Source organism: Drosophila ficusphila, unplaced genomic scaffold (assembly GCF_018152265.1).
Source record: "Drosophila ficusphila isolate 14025-0441.05 unplaced genomic scaffold, ASM1815226v1 contig_758, whole genome shotgun sequence".
Classification (NCBI taxonomy): Eukaryota; Metazoa; Arthropoda; class Insecta; order Diptera; family Drosophilidae; genus Drosophila; species Drosophila ficusphila.
The window spans coordinates 289,315-313,166 of record NW_025064700.1 but is presented as its reverse complement, the minus strand read 5'-3'; the positions used below and the strand labels follow the sequence as shown (position 1 = coordinate 313,166).

Here is a 23,852-nt window from a genome sequence, read left to right as displayed (position 1 = left end):
TCCGGAACTACTGGTCCGATTTAAAAAATTCTTTCACCGATAGAAAGCTACATTATCGTGGAGTAAAATAGGCTATAATTTATTTTGAAAAAAATTAGGGATCCGCAAGAAAATTGCAATATTGTCCATATAAATAAGTTGCTACGTCATCACACTGACAAACACGCTACCATAGCATTTTAACTCAATTTTTGTGGTTTTCATTTATCATTTCCAAGTGAATTAAGTTTTTTCACATATTATGCAAACCTTAGTGTTCTCTGCTCAGTTAATTTCATGGACAAACGGGTATTGTGTTCACTGTGAAATTGTGAAAAAAAAAATTTTTATTCAATTTAAGTTGAACTGTGAAAATTATGTGGATCGTGCATTTGAGGATAAATTCACCACTCTGTCCATAGTCCAAAATGCTTAGAGGACGACGTGCAAACATTGGCAGCAGACATCCAAGCCAGCAACAAGTATATTCACAAAACTTAAGCGAAGAAAGACAAATGAGCTCATGGAGATCATTGACATCATTAAATCGCTTGGCATTCCAATATGACCCCACTGCGAACTACAGTGATAATGAAAATTTAGATATTGGACCAATGGCGACTATATACCGATATTGCAGTGCGTTAAAGTTTAAAAGAGAAACGGCTGGATTGTGCTGCGCAAGTTGAAAAGTCAAACTGGAAAAGTGTTAAACCACCATCTTTCTATACTTCCATATATTTGAAAAATGTTGCAACATTGACTATTATGTTGTTAAATTGTGTTGACCAGCGCAGCGGACACAGGACCTCTAGTAGATTATATTTAGATGGCCCTGATGGGCTCAAATTAAGTTTTTTTTCATCGAAAAATATAATCCAAACATGAAAATATTAAAATAAAGCTTAGCAATAGCTTACTGAGCACCAATTCGTTTCAAATTGTGCCGCGCCTGACGATAACTACACAACTTTTGGGAAAGTTTTAGCAAGATAGCTTTAAAACTGATAGACTTGTTTACATAGAAACAGACAGACGGACCGACGGACAGACAGACAGACGATTCAGATTGTTATGCTGATCAAAATATATATACTTTATGGGGTCTAAGGTGGCTCCTTCGCTGCGTTGCTAATTTCTGACTGAAATTATAATACCCTTTGCTCTGCAAGGGTATAAAAAAGTTTTGCTCCTTTTGATTAATGCGTCTTCCGTGTATAACGACGTAATATCGTCGGTTCCTTGAATGTAGCTATAACTGGATTCTACTGTATACAGGTAAAATAATGTTATCTTTTACCGATTGAAGTCATATTCCCAAAAATTAAATTGAAAACTACATATTTACTCACCGATAACAACATTTGGCACCAAGGCTTGGGTCCCAAAATAAGTAAAAGGGCCACTTTCAAACATAAGAGCTTCCTTGCCAATTGTGACTTCAACTCGGCCCTCCAGGATAAGTACAAAAAAATCGACAGATTTTCCTTGGGTAAAAATGTAAAGACTTGGGTCTTCTTTACTTTTTCCTTTTGTTTTAATATTGTGAAAAACGTCTTGATTAAGTAATCTTCGCAAAATAGGCTCCGAAATAACATCTTTTTTGAAGGCGTCCACAGCTGAAAATAAGGTTTTTATTTTGTAAGTTAAATATTTTGATTCTTAATATAAACAATAGTTTACCAGTGCTTAAATACTGGAAAGTAGCCAAAGTTAATTGAGGAGATATCCGGACGGCTTGCACTTCACGGCGTTCGGCAAAAGCAGAAAAGTCAGCTTTTTTATATCGATTTCGTCTGGTTTTGGTACGGTTATCAACAAAAACATCCGTCTCATCAACGATTTCTGCTTGAATCAGTTCTTCAATTACATCTTCCAGAGTAACCAACCCGATAGTTTCATAAAAAGGGTCTCCATCTCCTTCATTATTAACTCGATGGACAAATGCGATATGACCTATTGTTCCCTCTTTAAATTGATTAAACATAATGTCCAAAGTGTAATCTTCAAAAACAAAATGAACTGGGTTTTGGTAAAACTCGCAAAGAGTTTTTAAAGGCGTGTTATCATCGGTATCAACGAAAGCTAAATCCTTAATGTAAAGTAAAGTTACAATGTTTTTCCTATCTCCATCATAAACTGGTATACGAGAATATCCAGAGTTCATAATTTCAGATACAGTTTCAAAGTCAAGCAGTGCATCTAAAGATAGCATAAAGGCATCATTTATATGCGTCATTACCTCAGCTACAGTTTTTTTTCGTAGCTCTAAAGCTCCAGAAATTATGTTGACCTCATTTTTATCAAGATCGTTTACATCATTAGTAACCTAAATGATAAATTGTGTAAATGACAAGATTTGCGAAATTAAACCAAAACATACTTACACGAACTAATTCTTTTAGGCGTTCGCGATTGTAAACATTACCAATCTCTTCGCCTAATAACTTATCCAAAATACAAGAAACTGGATAGGACAATGGTGCTGTTATAGCCATTACGGTTTTTGTTATTAAAATGGTCTTTGCTCCAATAGCCAGTCCATGCCTTGAACAAACAGCCTGTAATGTAAATATTTAAAAGTATATATTAAATGAAAAAGCCGATATAAATAGAGAATGGCGGGGTGTAGGTTAGCTCGATCTTCAATTTTTAAACATCTTTTCATATTTTATATCCTTGCAAAATATGAATGTTATAATCTGAGGCCCGAGACCATTCAGACCCCATCCAGTTTATTTATTCTCGATTATCATCACCATCTGACTCGTTCTAAACGAAACGCCATCTAGCTGAAACTTTTACAAATGTTGTGTTATTATTGCACTTAGTATATTAGTCTGAACGGGCCGGATCGGACGACTGTTTCGGATAGCACCCATACGAGAGATCGAAAAAAAGGGAAACAAATTTTACGCCCTTGTTTTTTTTATCATATTGATATGATTTGTTAATGGGGTTTTCTTAGTATTCTTGAAATCTGATTTAAGTGTTATGAAACTAATATATCATATAGCCATAGGTGAGATCGAAAAATCTATATAGAATTAATGGAAGTAAACGGAAAACATGAAAGGAAGCTAGCTTCGGCACCCTTGCAGTCATCAAATATATCAAACAAAATACATAAAGGCTAAACCACATCGAAGCTGTGTCAATATTTCTATTAAGGGGGGCTTCTCATGTAACATGTCAAAAAGTAGTTGTTTTTTGGGAATTTTTTTCACTTGGAAAATGAAAACTTACACGAATAATTTTTTGCATATATTTGAAGACATGTTTAAAGTATGAGAAAAACATTTTTTGAAAATTTAAAAAAACAAAATGGCGGACTTATTCAAGGTCGCGTTTGGCTCTACGCGGCTGAGGGACTTATTGCGGTACAGTGTGGAGCCCAAAGTTTTCATCGGAAACATACAAACAAAAATTTTTATTATTCAGCAAGGTCGGCAACTTCAAAAAATTCGATTTTAAAATATTGAAATCACGTCTTGAAAAAAAAGTGAATTGGGGTGAAAAGTGTATAAAATAACTTTTTTTCACAATTTCAGATATTCATGCACTCGTTCAATGTATAATCTGCAAAACACTTTTTAGAAATCAAAAATCGGTTCAGTAGTTTTTTCGTAATCGTGTACCGCGTTTTTAAAATCATATTTTTGAAAAAAACGATTTAAAGTTTTGAGTTAGCACCCAAAGCGCGCCCGAGCGCGCTCGTTCAATCAGTCATATTTTCCATAATATTGAGAGTTGAGTCATAAAACTTCGGGAATATACTCTCAAGACGTTATTCTATCGATCTATGAAAAAAAAAAGGATTTTTTTAAATTTTACATGAGAAGCCCCCCTTAAGTTTCTAAATTTTCGACAATTTTTTATAAGACAGCTATATGATATGTTCTTCCGATTTTGATGAAATTAGAAGTCATTAGAAAACTATATACATATTCCAAAAATTATGCTTGTCTAATGAAAAACAACAAAGCTATCATTTTATTTCCGTTAATTCTGTATGTAGCTATATCATATACATAGCTGTTAGACTTTTTTTTTCAACAAACGCGCGTAGTCCGCTTAACCGACCGAGGGGCGCAGCCGTATATCGCACGGCACGATTCTCGAAGAAGAAAAACGTAAAATCGATGCAAAAATAATGAGAGGGGGAATTTTTTAATTTTACTGCCTAGTTTTGTGTCATAACACTGTGCGACAAAAAAATGTTTGAGTTGATTTTTTCTTATTTTTCACTTCTACTAGTCAAAATAAGAATACAAGTTTTTGGATTTGTTAATATCAATAGCCAATCAGCTTCTACGCACACTCAAAGGTCCCAAAAACGCGTGTTTTTGCATATTTCACAGCCTTATAATACCATATTGGGAAAATATTTTTTCACCGTTATAAGCGTTTTATGCAAGTTCAATATCTATTAATTAAAATATATTAAGCAAATATACCGTTAGGCTTTTATAACAATGCTTTAAAATTTTTTTCTCCCAGCTCTATACTCTGGGCGACTACGTATGGAACTTGTTACGCGAGAATACCTCTGAAAAATCCAAAAAAAATCAGAAAAAAATTTCACTTTAAAAAAAAATAATAGTTTATTGGAAGTAAAAAAAAAATAATATTTTGTGTTAAATATTTTAATAATAATAATTTCATAAAATTTATCATAAAAAAAGAAATCCTATTACTTAGAAGGTGGCATAAAAATTTTTGTGCATAACTTATGCCCCTTAACCGAAAACAATCAAAAAAGTAACTCAAACAAACATTTCGTTAAATTTTGTCGCACAGTGTAATGTTAATAATAATTTATTTAGGAGCTGCAGAATGTCAGTAGTAGGTACTATACTCCCTTGATCAAAAAGATCCTGACTTTGCCCCCCGTGTGGCGCTCCCAGTCAAACGATTTCAATAATTTTTTTTTCCAGATTGGTAGAACTGTTGTTTATATTCCCACCAGTTTTCAGCGTCATCGATTGACATTTGTCAAAGTTACGTTGTGTTGTTTACATTAACCTTTGAGCGTGTCTTCGATTTTTTTGATTTAAAAAAATGGATAGAAAACAAGAGCAACGAATTTGCATTAAATTTTGTGTTAAAAATGAAATTAGTGTTCTGACTACTTTGGAAATGTTGGAGAAGTGTTTCGGTGACAATGCTTTGAAACTAACAACAGTTCGCGAGTGGCATACACGGTTCAAAAGTGGCCGTAATTCCATCAACGATGATGACCGTTCTGGCAGGCCATGCTCTTCGAAAACGGACGAAAACATCGGCAAATTCAAAAACTGGATGGCCATAAACCGCAAATTGACTATTGGAGAGATGGCAGAGGAGTTGGACATTGCTTTTGAATATTATTATACAATATTGATTTTGATGAATAACTTTGTATTTTTGATTTTATTAATAAAAGTCTGGAACTTTTTGATCAAGGGCGTTAATAATTTCCTTTGCCCGTTTTTGCCCCTTTTCGAAAAAAATGTCATGTTCCAGCCGAATATGAGTTTCGTCGCTTAACATTGCTGGAGATTTGGGAGAGTAATGGACGCGACGCCTTTGCCCTAAAGAAGTGGATTTTAGAAAAATGTAATGTGAATGAAGTCAGCAAGTTACAGGTTAACGAAGTCGAGGAAAAAGTTATTACATTCATATCAACCTTCAAAAAATATTTGCCTAAATCCAATCGAATGTTGTCTAGATTTAAGGTTCAGCACTTAGCGTGGCTTTCGCAGACAACCATTGAGCAACAGCTTACGGATCCATCTCCATCTAAAATAGAAACGCCAAAACTATGAACAGGCTGGAATACGTTTGAAACAAAAGTTAGCAAACGAACTTCATCAGAAATAGATTCAACAGATCACTTAAGGCAGGTTCTCACCTTGTAGGGCCGAAAAATTGACATTTAAAAAAAAAAAATGTTTGAGAAAACGGTTAAAGATAAAAATCTGAAATTTGTAACTTTATTTGAAAACATATTTAATTTGCGAAAAAAAATTTCAAAATTAAAAAATCAAAAAAGGGGCGGGAGGGCGCGTTCCTCAGTTGCAACATTTCGGCAAAAAGGTGTCCCGCTTACGGGGACCAAAACGGGTAATCGGAAACACAATAACCAAAAAGATTTTTAAAGTGTACAGTATTGGGTTGGCAAGAAAGTCATGTCGTTTTTTTTAGTAATCGTTTTTAATCTAATTATTTAACGCGGGAGATGTCAGAGAAGCTCAGTGTGTCGTACTGAAAACCATTTGAAGAAACTTGGCAACGTAAGCAAGCTCGATGTTTGCGTTCCGCATAACTTAAAGGAAATTCACCTAACTAAGCGTATCAACATCTGCTATTCTCTGCTGCAACGGATTAAAAACGATCCTTTTTTGAAGCGGATTATTACTGGCGGCGAAAAGTGGGTTGTTTACAATAATGTCCAACGAAAAAGATCATGGAGCAAGAGAGATGAGCCAGCCCAAGCCACATCCAAGGCCGATATCCATCAGAGGAAAGTTATGCTGTCTGTTTGGTGGAATTGGAAGGGTGTAGTGCACTTTGAGCTGCTGGGACGAAATGAAACCATCAATTCAGATGTGTACTGTCGCCAGCTATACAATTTGGCGGAAAAAATTAAAGAAAAGCAGCCGGCACTAGCTAATCGCAAGGGTATAGTCTTTCACCATGACAACGTTAGGCCCCACACATCTTTGGTCACTCGGCAAAAATTAACGGAGCTGAATTGGAAAGTGCTACCACATCCAGCTTATAGTCCGGACTTAGCACCTTCAGATTACCATTTTTTTCGCTTTCTTCAAAACTCTTTGAATGGTAAAAACTTTGATTCAGATGAGGCTGTCGAAAACCACTTGCCTCGATTCTTTGCTGGAAAAGACCAAAAGTTCTTCTAGCGCGGAATTATGCAGCTGCCCGAAAGATGGTCATTAGTGGTCGAACAAAATGGCCAATACATAATTGATTAATTATAAGTCCTGATATAAATAAATCATCTTTGAAAATATTGAAAAAAAAACGACATGACTTTCTTGCCAGCCCAATACTGTGCATAAAATGAACTAGGATCAGAAAAAAAAAATGAAAATTGCAAAAATTATTAGCTTTCGAAAAAAAAATTTCGATTTTCGAGCTTTTTTTTTCACTAATTATTTTCTCAATTAAACAGTTTTCAATATTTTTGGATAATCCTAGTTCATTAGTTAAAGGAAACAATTAGGAACATTTTAAAAAAATTTGATGACGATTGGTTAACTCCAACGCCTTCAATTACTTTCGTAAGGTCCGAAAACGTGCTTCCGAGATAAACGCGCTTAAAGTTTTGGCTTCCAATGGCCGGTGCTCCGTGTAAGGGCCTGTAACTTTTGTAATATTTCAAATTTGGATCTGAAATTTGTTGAGAACATTTTCGGAACATATATCTATACGATAAGCCAAGAAAAAAAAATCAATTTTTTTTTTGCCACAAGGTGAGAACCTGCCTTAAAATCAAATGCGGATTTTGTCTCAGCCAAGAGGGCTAGAGAGGATGATTTGCTTAAGGGGGGAAATACAATTGGAAATTGTTTTTTTCTTTTCGAAAAATTTTTTTTGGCTTAATGTACTTTAAATATGTCTGGGAATAAGCCTTTAAAAGCATAAAGCCGTCAGGTACTTATTTTCAAAGTAATACACATTTTAGTGAGAGCGTGTTAATGGCTGAAATGGCACAACGTAAACTTTAAACGCTTCTACTGAAAAGTCGTGTTTTCAAAGTCGCCATGCAATGTACAGGTCATAGATTTTATTTAAATCGAATGCGGTTTTTTGCATTATGTTTGAAATTAAATTCTCCACAACATGAATATAACGGGTTTTCATATTTGTTTGTTCTAACATGTTTTTTTTTACGAACAAAGTCGAAAAGTGTTTTTTTTTAACCTCAAATTTTTTAATGTAAATTTTTTTTTCAATTAGGAATTAATTCATGTTGTGCGCTGTACCTTTAAGTTTAATGTCCAATTTCTGTTTTTTGTTTAAGACGAGATCCTGGACCTGGAGACTGCACGGCGCAAAGTTCATCCCTCAAAAAACGACTCCACATTATTGATCATAAATGGGCTTAATTACAATATTTTTCAAAAAACTTGACTGACTTTTATTCCTCAATAATTTCCTAATAACATGCAAAAAGAATCGCTAAGATTCATTTAATTCCCTACTTGCAATCCACTCCCAAAGATAGGTCTTATTTTAGGCCTTCTAATTGTATTTCCCACCTTAATGCACTAAAAGGTGTCAGAGAACAACAGATCTCAGGTGAATGTTCTTCTTACCCCTGATGAAGCATTGGCATTTTTGTTGGAAAATAGACTTACTAAACAGCAGTATATCAACGTTCATCATGTAAATAAAAGTTCGCGGCTGCGACATTTTCATCACTTCAACAAGTCAAAACAATTTGCAGACCATCTCAAATAGAAATTTCGAAAAGTCTTCGATGGATCTACAGGTCAAAGTTTATATGGTATAAGCAGAAGACCTTGTTTTCCTAGATCTATCCCTATTTGTGACCACAATGATACCTCTACAGCTGATAGATGCAAGTCAAAGAATTATTTGGAAGTACAGAGCACCACAATCTGTAAGATTCCGCAGGCCAATTAAAATTGTGTATGCAAAGGAAAGTCATGAAAATATTCTACGAGAAAAAGAATGTTAGGATATGCAAGTCGCCGGTCTAAGGGACTTTATATTAGGTTGTCAAAAAAGTCTTTCGGTATTTTTATTGAATTTTCAATTGTTCATAAAATTGGTTACGTTATGCCAACTTCATAATGCCCCTCTCATAGAAGTTAGCTTCCCTATTGGCAAAAAACTCGTAGAGCCAATTTTCACAGGACTCTCTTGTGGCCAACTTCAGACTACCAAGCGCGTTCGCCATGGACAGAAACAGGTGGTAATCACTTGATGCGAGATCCGGACTATCCGGTGGATGCAAAAGAACCTCCCATCCGAGCTCATGGAGCTTCTGGCGCGTTACTAAAGATGTGTGTGGCCTGGCGTTGTCCTGGTGGAAGACAATTCGGCCTCTGTTGATCAAAGATGGCCTCTTCTGCATGAGTGCTGTCTTCAAGCGGTCCAGTTGTTGGCAGTACAGGTCCGAATTGAGCGTTTGGCCATAGGGGAGCAGCTTATAGTGGATTATTTCCTGCCAATCCCACTAAACACACAGAAGAACCTTCCTGGCCGTCAATCCAGGCTTGGCTACCGTCTGGGCCGCTTCACCGCCTTTCGCCCACGACCGTTTGCGCCTTACGTTATCGTAAGTGACCCACTTTTTATCGCCAGTCACCGTACTCTTCAAAAACGGGTGGATTTTGTTGCGAGTTAGAAGCGATTCGCATGCGTCGATACGGTCAAAGATGTTTTTTCGCGTCAATTCGTGTGGCACCCATACATCGAGCTTCTTAGTGACTCCAAGCTTCTTCAAATGGTTAATAACGGTTTGATGGCTCATGCCCAGCTCTCGACCGATGCTACGGCTGCTACTATGCCGGTCTCTTTCGACCAGCGATTTTATCGCAATTTTCGACGACAGGCCTTCCGGAGCGTGGCGCATCTTCGACCACCTCTACACCAGAACGAAAACGTTGAAACCATCGTTGTGCGGTGGAAATGGAAACTGTATCGGGTCCATAAACTGCACAAATTTTATTGGCGGCTTGAGATGCATTTTGGCCTTATTGTAGTAGTACTGTAAAATATGTACCTATTTTCTCTTTATTTTGCTCCATGATTGCGACGCTATTACTAACGAACGACTTAAAAGAAAAGACAATCAATCAAACACGTGTTAGTGCGTGAAATGAGCTTTCCAAAAAGGTATAGTATGACCTGATGCGAAGAATAAAACAAGAACTACGCGCTTTCAGCGCCAACTAGCGAAAATACCGCAAGACTTTTTTTGACAACCTAATATATAGAATATAAAACTCAAATGAAGCTAATTGATGGTAAAGTACTGAACGCTTTAACTGGTACGTCATCAACTCAGTGTTGCCCAATATGTGGTGTCAATTCCTCAAAACCTCTGATTTCCTTTCCGAATGTTTTAAGCCAAGACATGCGACTCTAAAATATGGTGAAAGTCCATTGCATGCCTGGATTGGATGGATGGGGCACCTATTCCTACCCTCCTCTTCCAATACATTGCTCCTTCTTAAGGGGTTATCCTACCCCTAACCTTTCAAAAAATTAATTTTTTTCAAAATTTTTTATATATAGATGTTTGGTAATGACATACCGGTTTCTTTATTGATTTTTCACGACGATTTTAACATAGTTAGCATTGTCCGATTTAAGTGCTATATGTACCGTTGTCTTCGATGATTTTCTGCCATTTTGATGGTAACTTGTATATGCCTCTCCTAAAGAAGTCCTTGTCCCTACTGGCAAAAAACTCGGCGAATCGACTTTCACAATCCCTTGAACTCAATTTTTCTCCATCAAAAAAATTTTGCATGGCCAAAAACAGATGGTATACGCTTGGGGCAATGTCCGGACTATAAGGTGGATGCATTAACACTTCCCAACCAAGCTCCCGTAGCTTGTGACGCGTCACCAAAGATGTATGGGGCCTGGCGTTGTCATGATGGAACGCAACGCACTTACGATTCACCATGGCTGGCCTCTTCTGTTCAAGTGCAATCTTCAATCGCTCCAGTTGTTCACAGTAGAGGTCAGAATTGATGGTTTGGCCATAGGGCAACACTTCATAATGGATAATTCCTCTGATATCCCACCATACACTCAGCAACACCTTCTGAGCCGTCAGTCCTGGCTTTGCCACCGTTTTAGACGACTCACCGTGCTTCGACCAGAATCTTTTACGCTTTATGTTGTCATATGTGATCCTTTTTCATCACCAGTGACTAACCGATCCAGAAATGAGTCGAGTTTATTGCGGTGCAACAAAGATTCGCAGATTGATACACGGTCGAAAAGGTTTTTTTGGGATAACTCATGAGGCACCCATACATCGAGCTTTTTTGTTAAGGCAGGTTCTCACCTTGTGTCGAAAAAAAAAACGATTTTTTTTTGGCTGTTCATATAGATATATGTTTTAAGAATGTGCTCAACGAATTTCAGATCAAAATTTGAAGAATTACAAGAGTTACAGGCCTTTACATGGAGCTCATTTCGAGCACCGGTCATTTGAAGCCAAAACTTTAAACGCGTTTATCTCGGAACCACGTTTTCGGACCTAACGGAAGTAATTGAAGGCGTTGGCGTAAACCAATCGTCATAAAATTTTTTTTTAAATGTTCCTAATTGTTTCCTTTAACTAATGAACTAGGATTATCAAAAAATATTGAAAACTGTTTAATTAAGAAAATAATTAGTGAGAAAAAAAGTCCGAAAATCGATATTTTTTTCAAAAACTAATAAATTTTGCAATTTTTAATTTTTTTTTTCTGATCCTTTTTCATTTTATGCACAGTACTGTACACTTTAAGAATCTACTCGGTTTTTGTGGGACACCGAAATGCCGCAGCTGAGCAACGCCCCCTCCCGCCCCTTTTTTGATTTTTCAATTTTGAAATTTTTTTTCGCAAAATAAATTTGTTTTCAAATAAAGTTAAAAATTTAAGCATTTAAATTTCGCGCTACCCTTATAAAGTCAAATATAATCGTATCTGGCAATGCTGTATATCGTTTGAAAGGTATTGGTATCGCCTTTAAAATGCCATATAGTTTGTTTAGCTTCCACGTTAAAAAGTTACAATCGATTGAAATGGAGTTCACAAACGCAAAAATTCGGGCAATTTTGAAAAAACTGCCGCGGAATCTCGCAGACAGATTATTGCTCTCTTAGGAGATAACAAACTTTCGATTCAAACCGCTGAACAGTGGTTTGGGCGATTCCGAATGGCAGTTTTGATACCGAACTTCAATGACTTCAATCGGTAAAAGATAACATTATTTTACTTGTATACAGCAGAATCCAGTTATAGCTACATTCAAGGGACCGACGACATTACGTCGTTATACCCGGAAGACGCATTAATCAAAAGGAGCAAAACTTGTTATACCCTTGCAGAGCTATAGGTTTTATAATTTCAGTCAGAAGTTTGCAACGCAGTGAAGAAGATACCTCAGAGTATAGAGGCAAGTATATATATATTCTAGATCAGCATCACAATCTGAACCGAAATATGTATGTACGTCTGTCTGTCTGTCCGTCTGTCTGTTTCTATGTAAACTAGTCTCTCAGTTTTAAAGCTATCTTGCTGAAACTTTCCCAAAAGTTGTATAGTTATTGCACGCAGTATATAAGCCGGATCGGGCCGGATCGGCCGACTATATCGGATAGCTCCAATACAAGAGAATGAAATAAAAAAATCTTACGCCGTTGTTTTTTATCAGATCGACTTGATTTCTTCCAGATGGCGTTTTCTAACTACTATTGAATTTCGGATGAAATTTTATCAAAATCGGACAACTCTATCATAGAGCTTCCATAGAAATAATCGAAAAATATTATATATATAAAAATAATAAAAATAAAAAAAATAAAAAAGTCGTTGTTTTTAACTCCACGAGCATGATTTTTAATACATGGAGTTTTTAATAACCCTTGAATCGAGAAAAAAATTTCATTTAAATCCGACAACGTTATCATATAGTTGCCGAGGGAAAGATCGAAACATCTATATAGAAATAACGGAAATAAAATGATAACATCGTTGTTTTTCATCAGACAAGCATGATTTTTGGAATATAGGGTTTTCTAACGACTCTTGAATTACAAATTAAATTTCGTCAAAATTGGACAACTATATCATATAGCTGCCATATGAACAATAGTCGAATATATGGAAAATCATATGTATTTGTTTTGACATATTTAATGACTGCAAGGGTATATAAGTTTCGGCTTGCCGAAGCTAGCTTCCTTTCTTGTTTACATGTAGAACAAAGAACATATATGAAATTACTTTAAAAAAAATTTGTTTATCTTTTTTTCAAAATGGCGGTTCTGAAAATGGCTGCTGAAACTACTCCGATTCGTAGATGGGTGACATCATTTCTTGGAAGATAATTATTAGAGAGCAAAAACCAAAACGGTTTCATGTTCTGTATCGAATTAGCTATGGCCTCAAGCAGAATGAAAAGTTTTCAATAAAAAAAAAATATTCGGACTTTAGAATTTTTAACCCTTTTTTTCAATTTTACTTGTTTATAACTTTTTTAAATAATAATGAATATTTCCGGTTCTGCTTGAGGCCATAGCCAGACATCTAAAGAGTAAAATGCCGTTTGGTTCATATCAATAAGGGCAATAGTTATGCAATGAGAGTGTCACCCTTGCGAAAAAACGTGGTTCGGAGAAAAATCAATTTAAAGTTTTTAAGGCGTTCGAGCTGCCGGATTTCCCGCAGCGCTCCTGACTCTTTTAAACCTATTTCTCGGTCTTGCTGACCTTAGGGACTAATTCTTTACTTATTCGACGAGTATACAGTAGCAATTTATGAAAAAAAAAAAATTTCCATTTTTTTTTAAATTGTTTAGAGGAACCTGGCCAGAAGCGAACTTTTGTTAGTCCCCCCGTATATATCCATTCAACATAGGCAAAAATAAAGTTTAGATTTTTTTAAAATTGCAACTTGATATAAGCCCTTAAAGGAAAAAAAAGAAAACATAGTTGTTTTTTATCAGAAAAGCTAAATTAAATTAAAATATAGAGTTTTCTAATGACTCATGAATTTCGAATCAAATTTCATTACTATCGGACGACTATATTATATATATAGAGCTGTCATAATAGAAAAATCGACATAGCTTCGATGTTGTTTAGCCTTTATGCATTTTGTTCGTCATATTTGATGACTGCAAGGGTTAATAAGCTTCGGCTCGCCTAAGCTAGCTTCTTTTCTTGTTATGAAATTTTTTTTTTCAATTCAAGGGTTGTTAAAAAACTTAATATTTCAAAAATCATGCTTGTGGGATAAAAAACAACGACTTTATCAATTTATTTCCATTAGTTCTACATATATTTTTCGATCTCACCTATGGCAGCTGTATGAAATAGTTATCCGATTTCGATAAAATTTAATTTGAAAATCGATTGTCGTTATGGAAAAAAACAACGGCGTGAGAATTTTTTTCAATCTCTCGTTTTGGAGCTATGCTATATAGTCGCCCCATCCGGCCCGATCCGACTAATATACTGCAGAACTTTCGGTAAAGTTTTAGAAATATATTTTTAAAACTGAGAGACTAGGTTAATGAGAAACGTACAGACGTATTACGATTCATATCGTGATGCTGATCAAGAATGTATATACTTTATGGGGTCTGAGTTGTCTCCTTCACAGCGTTGCAAACTTCTGCCTGAATTTATAATACCCTCTGCAAGGGTATAAAATCATAAAAGCTATATAGTACAATATTAAGATCTTTATCAATTCTTTTCTTGATTCAATTTTAGGTAACTCGATAACCCGATAGATTTTTTGATACTTCTTACAGCGCATATGGGACATTCTTTTACAAATCGTACACCTTTTTTTGCGTCACAATTCCGATTTTTGTCAAAAAAATTTTTCAAGTGTAGGAAGCAAAATAAAAAGACACGTGTATCGGTATTTTGCTTAAAATTTTTTTTTTTAAAGTTATGATTTTTGACAATATCAATGGTTTTCTCTATCCTTGAACACGTTAAATGAATTATCTCTTGTTCTATTAATCGTATCGTTACAATTTTTTTTATTAGCTTTCAAAAAGTGATTTTATTTTTTAATTTAATTTTTTATTTATAAGAACTAGTAACAAATTTATCATTATATCGACATTTCAATGCCGATCCCCACAACTTATTTAATTGAAAAAATCAATTTATTATCCCTATGTTTCGCTTAATAAACATTAAAAGGAATTAGAGTGGGGTCTTCATTAGATCAAGAGAAATTAAATAATTTTCGACTCTTCGCGCAGCGCGCGCTCCACATGCTGCCGCAGCGCGTTGAATGTTATTTTATATCTTATTACCTACCCACTCTAAATCCAAGTGTTTTTTCTTAGGAATGACGTATAGAATTAAATTGTAATTTTCCTAATTATATATGTTGTGCGGATCAGCTTTGAAACCATTAAATTGTTTATAATGTTTTTTCTGAACAAATAAAAAAATTACAAGTAAAAAACTTGAAAGGCAAAATTAATACCTATTGAATAAAAAAAAAGTTTTTATTATGTGACTACTGAAAGCGGAGATAATATATTTTATATATAGAAAAAATAAATGGAAACTATTTTTTTGGAGTAAAATCCTTTTACACGTGTCGAATAAAATCTTCCATAAAAGCTGAAAAAAAAAATTTTCATTCAATTCTGAGATATGGAAAAAAAAATTTTCTCGAATCCGTACGATTTGTAAAAGAATGTCCCATACACTGGTCGGCATATATATTTTGACAATAATCAAAGTGAAATATACTCGAAACTTGAACTTGCTTCTTTTAACTTTTGGTTTCAATGGAAAGGTAATTTAAATGCCGTTTTGCCGTAATTTTTTGAAAATGCTTAGAAATACGCATTTAAGCCATATTTTTCTCTTTTCCATACAAATTTTTTCCGACATTGTCACCTTCGAAAAATCATAAAAAATAAAAGAAAATTATTTTTGCAAAATTCTTTTTGCAGTTACTATTATTTTTGTTTAAAGAAACTTTTTGCATCCAAAAATGTTAGTTTTCAAGACGAGGGAAAAAGTTGTTTTTTTAATTTTTTTTTCAAAATTGCCCTTTTCAATAAATATCGAATGAGTAAAGTATGGTATCATTTAAACGGCATTTAAATTACCTTTCCATTGATACCAAAAGTTAAAAGAAGCAAGTTCAAGTTTCGAGTATATTTCACTTTGATTATTGTCAAAATATATATGCCGACCAGTGTATATGATATGATATAGTCAACCGATTAAAAAAATATTTCATTGAAAAATTAAAAAAACGTAGAAAAAGGTTGCTATTGTTTTCCGATTTTTTCTATGGGAGCTGTATGATATAGTCATATATCCCTGCCTCTTCCGGCAATAACTAAAATAATAACAAGAATTTTGGTTAAACTGAGAGACTAGATTCGGAAATTGTATGAATTGTTTTACCCCCTTATTAAAACCTTATTTGAAACTTGTAACTAAAATATTTTCTTTAATGGCAATTTGTTAATGTAAATGTAAATTAAGAAGTTCAAAATGAAACTTACCTGAGGCGTTATTTCACCAAATAGTACAATAGCCAATGTTGAAAATATAACAGCAAACAATCCAGAGGTTAAACCATCCAGCAGAATGGTAAATGTTGAGTTAACCAACACATTACCCAAGAGAATACTGCACAATAAATAGTTACCTTGATCTCTAACAGGTGCAATTTTCGACGCATATTTTTTTTCTTGTTCCGTGCCTGTATTCCGCAGTATCTAAAATTTTACCAGTTCTTTAGAGATTGTATTTTCTAAAATATATATACCACCTTCAATTCCGTGCGGTCCATAGACATTAATCCCAAATTAAGTCCTGAGAAAAGAGCCGAGAAGCCTAGGCACGTAATAATTATTATTATTGCCAGCCACACAGGTAATAATAATTCGTGCGTTTTAATTTTTAGACAATCTGTGTTTCCTTGATGTTCCAAAGGCATTGTGGTTGCGGCTTTGCTATGCTAAAGGTAAGAAATATTACGTTTTAATTTTTTATTGGCACTTGTATTTTTTTTTTTTTTTTTGTACTGAGATCAAATAAATCTAAATGTTTTCAAAGTATTTAGAGAATTGTTTTTGGATAGGGTAGGGAATGTAACTCATTTTTGCTGATAAAGAATTTTTGTATAACTACCCTTGCAGAGGGTATTATATTTTAACCCTTTCACGACCACGGGGACACATATCGACGCATTTCCGTACAGTCGCGTATGTCGTCGTATGTAGAAAAATCAAATTTTACAGGAGAAGCTTTTTCTTTATTTTTGTACTCGGTATTTTTGTGCGATTGTAGTATTTCCATGCAAATTTGTATGGACATACGATAATTTCGCGCGCACATTGTAACATACGATAAAATTGAAACTTAATTTTTATCGGAACTATAGGGCTTTCAGTTATAATATTTCACAGGGTAGTGGGACATTAGGTGCCTAACAATTTTGCATTAAAATCTCAATTTCGAAAAAAAGCGACATACGATACAGTCGCGGAAATGCGTCGATATTTCGTCCGCAAAACCAATATTTAACGACTTGCTTGCCTATACGTGCACTGTATACCAATACATATGCAAAAGACCTTTTGCTTCACTAAAAACGACAAAGCGGACTTTGAGCTCGGAGCGCGAGCGAGCTCACTCCGGACCCCATTAATCGGGTGCTCTCTGAGTCTCAGAGTCAGGAAAAGACACTTATTTGCAGACAACGAGAAACGGTCGACAGTTATTTGCGAGTTCTGATCAATACACATCGATACCCAAAGCGGATTTTACCGTCACAAAAAAAGTTCCTAGAGGCCATGTTCATGTGAAACACTCCAAAAATCTTCCATCGGATCACTCGCCCATATAACTTCTCTACGACCATCCACAGCTTTCAAAACGAACACATCTTCTAACTTCTAGTAAAACAGATTGGCTTAAATACAGAAAATATGTAAGTACCCATATTGATGGCTTCCCAAACATGTATCAAAAAGAAGAGATTGATAGCTCAGTTGAAGCACTAGTGTTGTTATGTCACTAGCTGCACAACACTCCACACCTATTATATCGGCTTGTAATTTTAATTCTAATTCTAGCAGCAGTCGAGCTTCTGGGCATATCAACGAACTGCTACGCAATAAGAGAAGGCTTCGGCGGGAGTGGCAAGCCCACAGATCACCTACCTCGAAGGAGCTGCTTAAAACAGCCAACTATCTTCTGAGCACAGCCCTAGAAGATGAAAATAATCGATCTCCGTTATTCTATTTGCAGAATCTCTCCCCTAACAGCAGACGATATCCACTGTGTAAAGCTAAATCGGGTATATGTCCACCAATCGAAAGCGAATCGCCATTACACACACAAACAGGAGAGTGGGCTCGCAGCAACGAAGAGATGACGAATGTATTTGCTGCACATCTAGAAAACGTCTTCAACCCGCTTTCATCAACAAACAGCTTTGTGCTCCCAACAATCATCACTCCAGAGGCTACCCTGTCTATCACATTCGAATCAAGAGAAGTGAAAAGAGTAATAGAGGCTCAGGAAAAAAAGAATGCGCCAGGACACGATCTAATCTCCCCTAAAATGATTATGGAATTGCCAAGCTGTGCAGTAAATCTTCTCACCACGATATTCAACAGCATGATGAAATGGGGCTATTATCCACAACAATGGAAAAAGTCTGTTATCACTATGATCCATAAAGCTGTGCCTATCAAAGATATTTGAAAAGCTTTTGCTGAATCGTATAAAAGAACACCTGCAGTCCCACAATGCCATCCCAAGCCACCAATTTGGTTTCCGCGAGAAGCACGGAACCATTGAGCAAGTAAACCGAATAACCTCCGAGATACGAAATACATTTGAAAGTCGAGAGTACTGTTTCGCAGTCTTTCTGGATGTCGCCCAGGCCTTCGACCGCGTTTGGTTAGACGGCTTGATTTTTTAAATTCAAAATTTTCTACCACAGAACACTCACAAAATACTGAAGTCATATCTTGTGCATAGAAGTTTCGCAGTACGATGTAAAGATTTCCTCTCTGGTTACCACCCAATTGAAGCTGGAGTACCTCAAGGAAGACCTTCCGACAACCAGTCTTACAATAACTTCAACATTTGCTGATGACACTGCCATTTTAAGTCGATCTAAGTGCCCCATGAGAGCAACGCAAAACTTATCTGTTCATCTCGGGCTTTTGGCTAGCAGATTGGCACATAAAAGTGAGAACTCGTCACCTTTACCCTAAATAGACAAACTTGCCCACGATCTCTAAACATCATCCATATTCCACAAACAACGATACGGACTTATCTTGGAGTCCACCTCGATAGACGGTTTACTTGGAGAAGGCACATCCAAGCCAAGAGAACACAATTAAAATTAAAAGCAAGAAGCCTACACTAATTAATAAATGCTCGCTCTCTGCTTGAATTGGAGTACAAAGTACTTCTGTACAATGCTGTTATCAAACCAATTTGGAAATATGGCTCCGAGCTATGGGGGAACGCATGCGTTAGTAACCTAGAAGTGATCCAGAGAGCCCAATCAAAGATACTGAGAACTATAACTGGGACTCCATGGTACAATCGGAATGAAAACATTCACAGAGATTTAAACGTGGGATCTGTTAAAAAGGTTATCGACAATGTAAAAGCAAAGTATGCGATCAAACTACAGGCTCATCCAAATAGGCTTGCGCGGTCTTTAACCGGGAACACTAGCCACAAACGACTTCGACGAAGAGATCTCCCCACACAGCAACAATAGCTAGGGCCGTTATTCCAAAAACCTTAATTTTAATTAATTAAATTTATGTATTAGGCTAAGATTTGAATACTGGTCGTTAGTCTCGTTGATAAAAGATTCGATAATTTAACAGCGTAATTTAAAAAAATTACTAGTTGCAGCCTTTCAGGACATCTCGCCCTCGCGAAGTAATAGCCAAGGCTAACCCTTGCGGTTGTACCGTGAGAGGGAAACGGAGAATAGGTTCAGGGTTAAGTGGGTGAAAGACCACACAACTTTTGGTACAGTTTCAGCAAGATAGCTTTAAAACTGGGAGTTTTGTTTGAAGAACATCGGATAGACGTACAGACGTATTTCGATTCAGATCGTGATGCTGATCAAGAATATACACTGGTCGGCATATATATTTTGACAAAATAAAAGTGAAATATACTCGAAACTTGAACTTGCTTCTTTTAACTTTTGGTATCAATGGAAAGGTAATTTAAATGCCGTTTGAATGATACCATACTTTTTTTAACTCATTTGATATTTATTAAAAAGGGCAGTTTACAAAAAAATTTACTTTTTAAACTTTTTCCCTCGTCTTGAAAACTAAAATTTTTGGATGCAAAAAGTTTTTTTAAACAAAAATGATAGTAACTGCAAAGAGAATTTTTCAAAAATAATTTTCTTTTATTTTTTATGATTTTTCGAAGGTGACAATGTCGGAAAAAATTTGTATGGAAAAGAGAAAAATATGGCTTAAATGCGTATTTCTAAACATTTCCAAAAAATTATAAAAAATAAAAGAAAAATTATTTTTGAAAATTTCTTTTTGCAGTTTTTCTGATTAGAAATAAAGATGTTATCATTTTATTTCCGTTAATTCTATATAGAATTTTCGATCTTTCCTATGGCGGCTATATGATATAGTTGTCCGATTTTTATGAAATTTTTTACTTTTTAAGAAAAGTATGGTATCATTCAAACGGTATTTAAATTACTTTTCCATTGACACCATAAGTTAAAAGAAGCAAGTTCAAGTTTCGAGTATATTTTACTTTTATTATAGTCAAAATATATATGCCGACCAGTGTATATATATACAGACGACGAGCGTATTATAATTTCAGTCGGACGTTTGCAACGCAGTAAAGGAGACACCTCAGACCCCATATACATATATATGTATATATTAATATATATGTATATATTAATATTAATATGGTGTGGAGGTGTCTCCTTTACTGCGTTGCAAACGCCCGACTGAAATTATAATACGCTCGTCGTCTTTAATCCCACGATGATGATTTTAAAAATATGAAGTTTTTAAATAACATTGAATCGAGAAAAAAATTTCATTAAAGTCCGACAACGTTATCATATAGATGTCATGGAAAGATCGAAAATTCTAGAGGGTGAAATTAAATTTGACCCATTTGGCAACCCTGTAACTTTTGACAGCGTCGACAGATCGTCAAATGTCATACCACGTTGGAAGCGTCAGTCGAAGACAATTGATACCATGGAACAATACACTCCAAAGAAACGCGCTCAAATTGTTCAGCTCTACATTGAAAATAAATTCTCAATTGTGTTAACCCAACGTGCGTTTCGTAAAATGAATAAAGTTAAAAGTGCTCCAGTTAAAAACACAATTAAAAAAAAAAAAATGGCAAGAAAGTCATGTCGTTTTTTTTAGTAATCGTTTTTAATCTAATTTATTTACGACTAATCGAGCACCAGGGTCACACTTTTTCGTATCGTTTTAAAGCTTATTGTCTTAGGTACTATCGACGAAAATTTGGTAATTCTTCGATAACATTTGTGGAAGCTATAGCAAATTAAACATGGAGGACCAAAGTGAGCATTTTCGGCATATTTTGCTTTTTTACTTCCAAAAAGGAAGCTCGAAGCTCGCGAAAAATTGTGCGAAGTGAATGGTAAAGATGCCATGAGTGATCGCCAATGTCAGCGCTGGTTTGCCAAATTCAGGCTTGGAGATTTTGGAGTTAAAGACGCCCCACGTTCTGGTCGACCATCGGCCGTTTTTGACGAACAAATTCAGGCTTTGCTGGATGAAAACCGGCGTTATTCAACGCGGGAGATGTCAGAGAAGCTCAGTGTGTCGCATACAACGGTTGAAAACCATTTGAAGAAACTTGGCAACGTAAGCAAGCTCGATGTTTGGGTTCCGCATAACTTAAAGGAAATTCACCTAACTAAGCGTATCAACATCTGCTATTCTCTGCTGCATCGAAAAAGATCATGGAGCAAGAGAGATGAGCCAGCCCAAGCCACATCAAAGGCCGATATCCATCAGAGGAAAGTTATGCTGTCTGTTTGGTGGAATTGGAAGGGTGTAGTGCACTTTGAGCTGCTGGGACGAAATGAAACCATCAATTCAGATGTGTACTGTCGCCAGCTATCCAATTTGGCGGAAAAAATTCAAGAAAAGGAGCCGGCACTAGCTAATCGCAAGGGTATAGTCTTTCACCATGACAACGCTAGGCCCCATACATCTTTGGTCACTCGGCAAAAATTAACGGAGCTGAATTGGAAAGTGCTACCACATCCACCTTATAATCCGGACTTAGCACCTTCAGATTACCATTTGTTTCGCTCTCTTCAAAACTCTTTGAATGGTAAAAACTTTCAGATGAGGCTGTCGAAAACCACTTGTCTCGATTCTTTGCTGGAAAAGACCAAAAGTTCTTCGAGCGCGGAATTATGCAGCTGCCCGAAAGATGGTCATTAGTGGTCTGGGGGGACGGTGGCCCAGCAGGTAGAGCGCTGGCCTCCGGTCCGGAAGGCCCGGGTTCGAGTCGAGTCCCAGGCTCCCCGAGAAAAAGAAACGGTCTCTTTTTCCAAATCTCCACCACTTCTATGCTCTATCGCTCACTTAACATTAGTAACAAATTTCCGATCCCCGGACCCGCACACCCCCTCGTCCACGTTACTATGGACCCAACAATAGAACTTTCGTCACTCCTAGATGGCGCCAGGTGGCAACCCCACCGCTAGGATAAGTCGCTACTGGCTTATCACCGGTACGATCGAAAACCAATGATAACGAATCCTCTACAAGAAATTGTAGAGGCTCTAAGCTCCCGGGTGGAGTAAAAGAACGTAAATTTTAGTGGTCGAACAAAATGGCCAATACATAATTGATTAATTATAAGTCCTGATATAAATAAATCATCTTTGAAAATATTGAAAAATAAAAAAAAGGTAAAAAAAAATTTTAAGTTAAACCGTTTTATGTAAAACATGTACTAAATGTACTAAAAGCCTAAAAAATAATATAAAATAGATACAGACGTGGGAAATTTAAACATATGCTTAGACTAGACTAAAATAAAACCGTGGGGCAAACTAACATTTTAATCAACGATTGTACACAATTGACTTGCCCCACGGTTTTATTTTAGTCTAGTCTAAGCATATGTTTAAATTTCCCACGTCTGTATCTATTTTATATTATTTTTAGGCTTTTAGTACATTTAGTACATGTTTTACATAAAACGGTTTAACTTAAAATTTTTTTTTACCTTTTTTATTTTCTAGTTTTTAGTTTTTATTTCGCATTTTTATTTATATTTTTTTTTACCATTTTGTTCCCACGAGTAATAGTCATTTAAACGGTCGACGCCCCCAGAGGTCCAATAATTAGTACATTTATCTTAAACATTGCAATGTATGTTTAACATTTACATTCTTTTACTACACCCGGGAGCTTAGAGCCTCTACAATTTCTTGCAGAGGATTCATTATCAAAGATTTTCGATCGTACCGGTGATAAGCCAGTAGCGACTTATCCTAGCGGTGGGGTTGCCACCTGGCGCCATCTAGGAGTGACGAAAGTTTTATTGTTGGGTCCATAGTAACGTGGACGAGGGGGTGTGCGGGTCCGGGGAGCCGAAATTTGTTACTAATGTTTTAGTGAGTGATAGAGCATAGAAGTGGTGGAGATTTGGAAAAAGAGACCGTTTCTTTTTCTCGGGGAGCCTGGGGCTCGACTCGAACCCGGGCCTTCCGGACCGGAGGCCAGCGCTCTACCTGCTGGGCCACCGTCCCCCCATAAAACCTTTTAAATTAAAAAGTTTTTTTTTTAACAAATTTGATTAAGCTTTTATTAGTTTTTAATTCGCATTCTGTTTAATTCATTTAGTGCTTCATTATTGCATGGTTTCTTGCCCGTTAGTTTGTTGCAGTCCAACTTCTCTATACGTAGTCCCTGCAAAGATCTTACTCTACTAAGAGCCACGTAAGCTTTGACCTTCTTCAAACAGTTTCGCACCTAAGTATACGACTGCGTGATCCACAGTGCTGCCCTGCATTTTATGTATTGTAGAAGCCCATGATAGTATTAAAGGCAACATTCTTCTCTCAGTCGTCCCG

At 36.0% G+C, this 23,852-nt stretch overlaps 1 protein-coding gene across 1 annotated transcript in view; it reads right to left on the bottom strand.

The window, feature by feature from the left end:
• LOC108095392 (unextended protein) overlaps positions 1 to 23,852 on the bottom strand; it is a 63,245-nt gene that overhangs the window by 18,486 nt on the left and 20,907 nt on the right. Inside the window, exons 3-7 of the mRNA XM_043208876.1 lie at positions 16,509 to 16,697; positions 16,240 to 16,455; positions 2,367 to 2,540; positions 1,663 to 2,308; positions 1,332 to 1,598 (exon numbers count right to left, since the gene is read on the bottom strand). Of these exons, the coding sequence (XP_043064811.1) occupies positions 1,332 to 1,598; positions 1,663 to 2,308; positions 2,367 to 2,540; positions 16,240 to 16,455; positions 16,509 to 16,697 (1,492 nt within the window). The remainder of the gene's footprint in view (positions 1 to 1,331; positions 1,599 to 1,662; positions 2,309 to 2,366; positions 2,541 to 16,239; positions 16,456 to 16,508; positions 16,698 to 23,852) is intronic.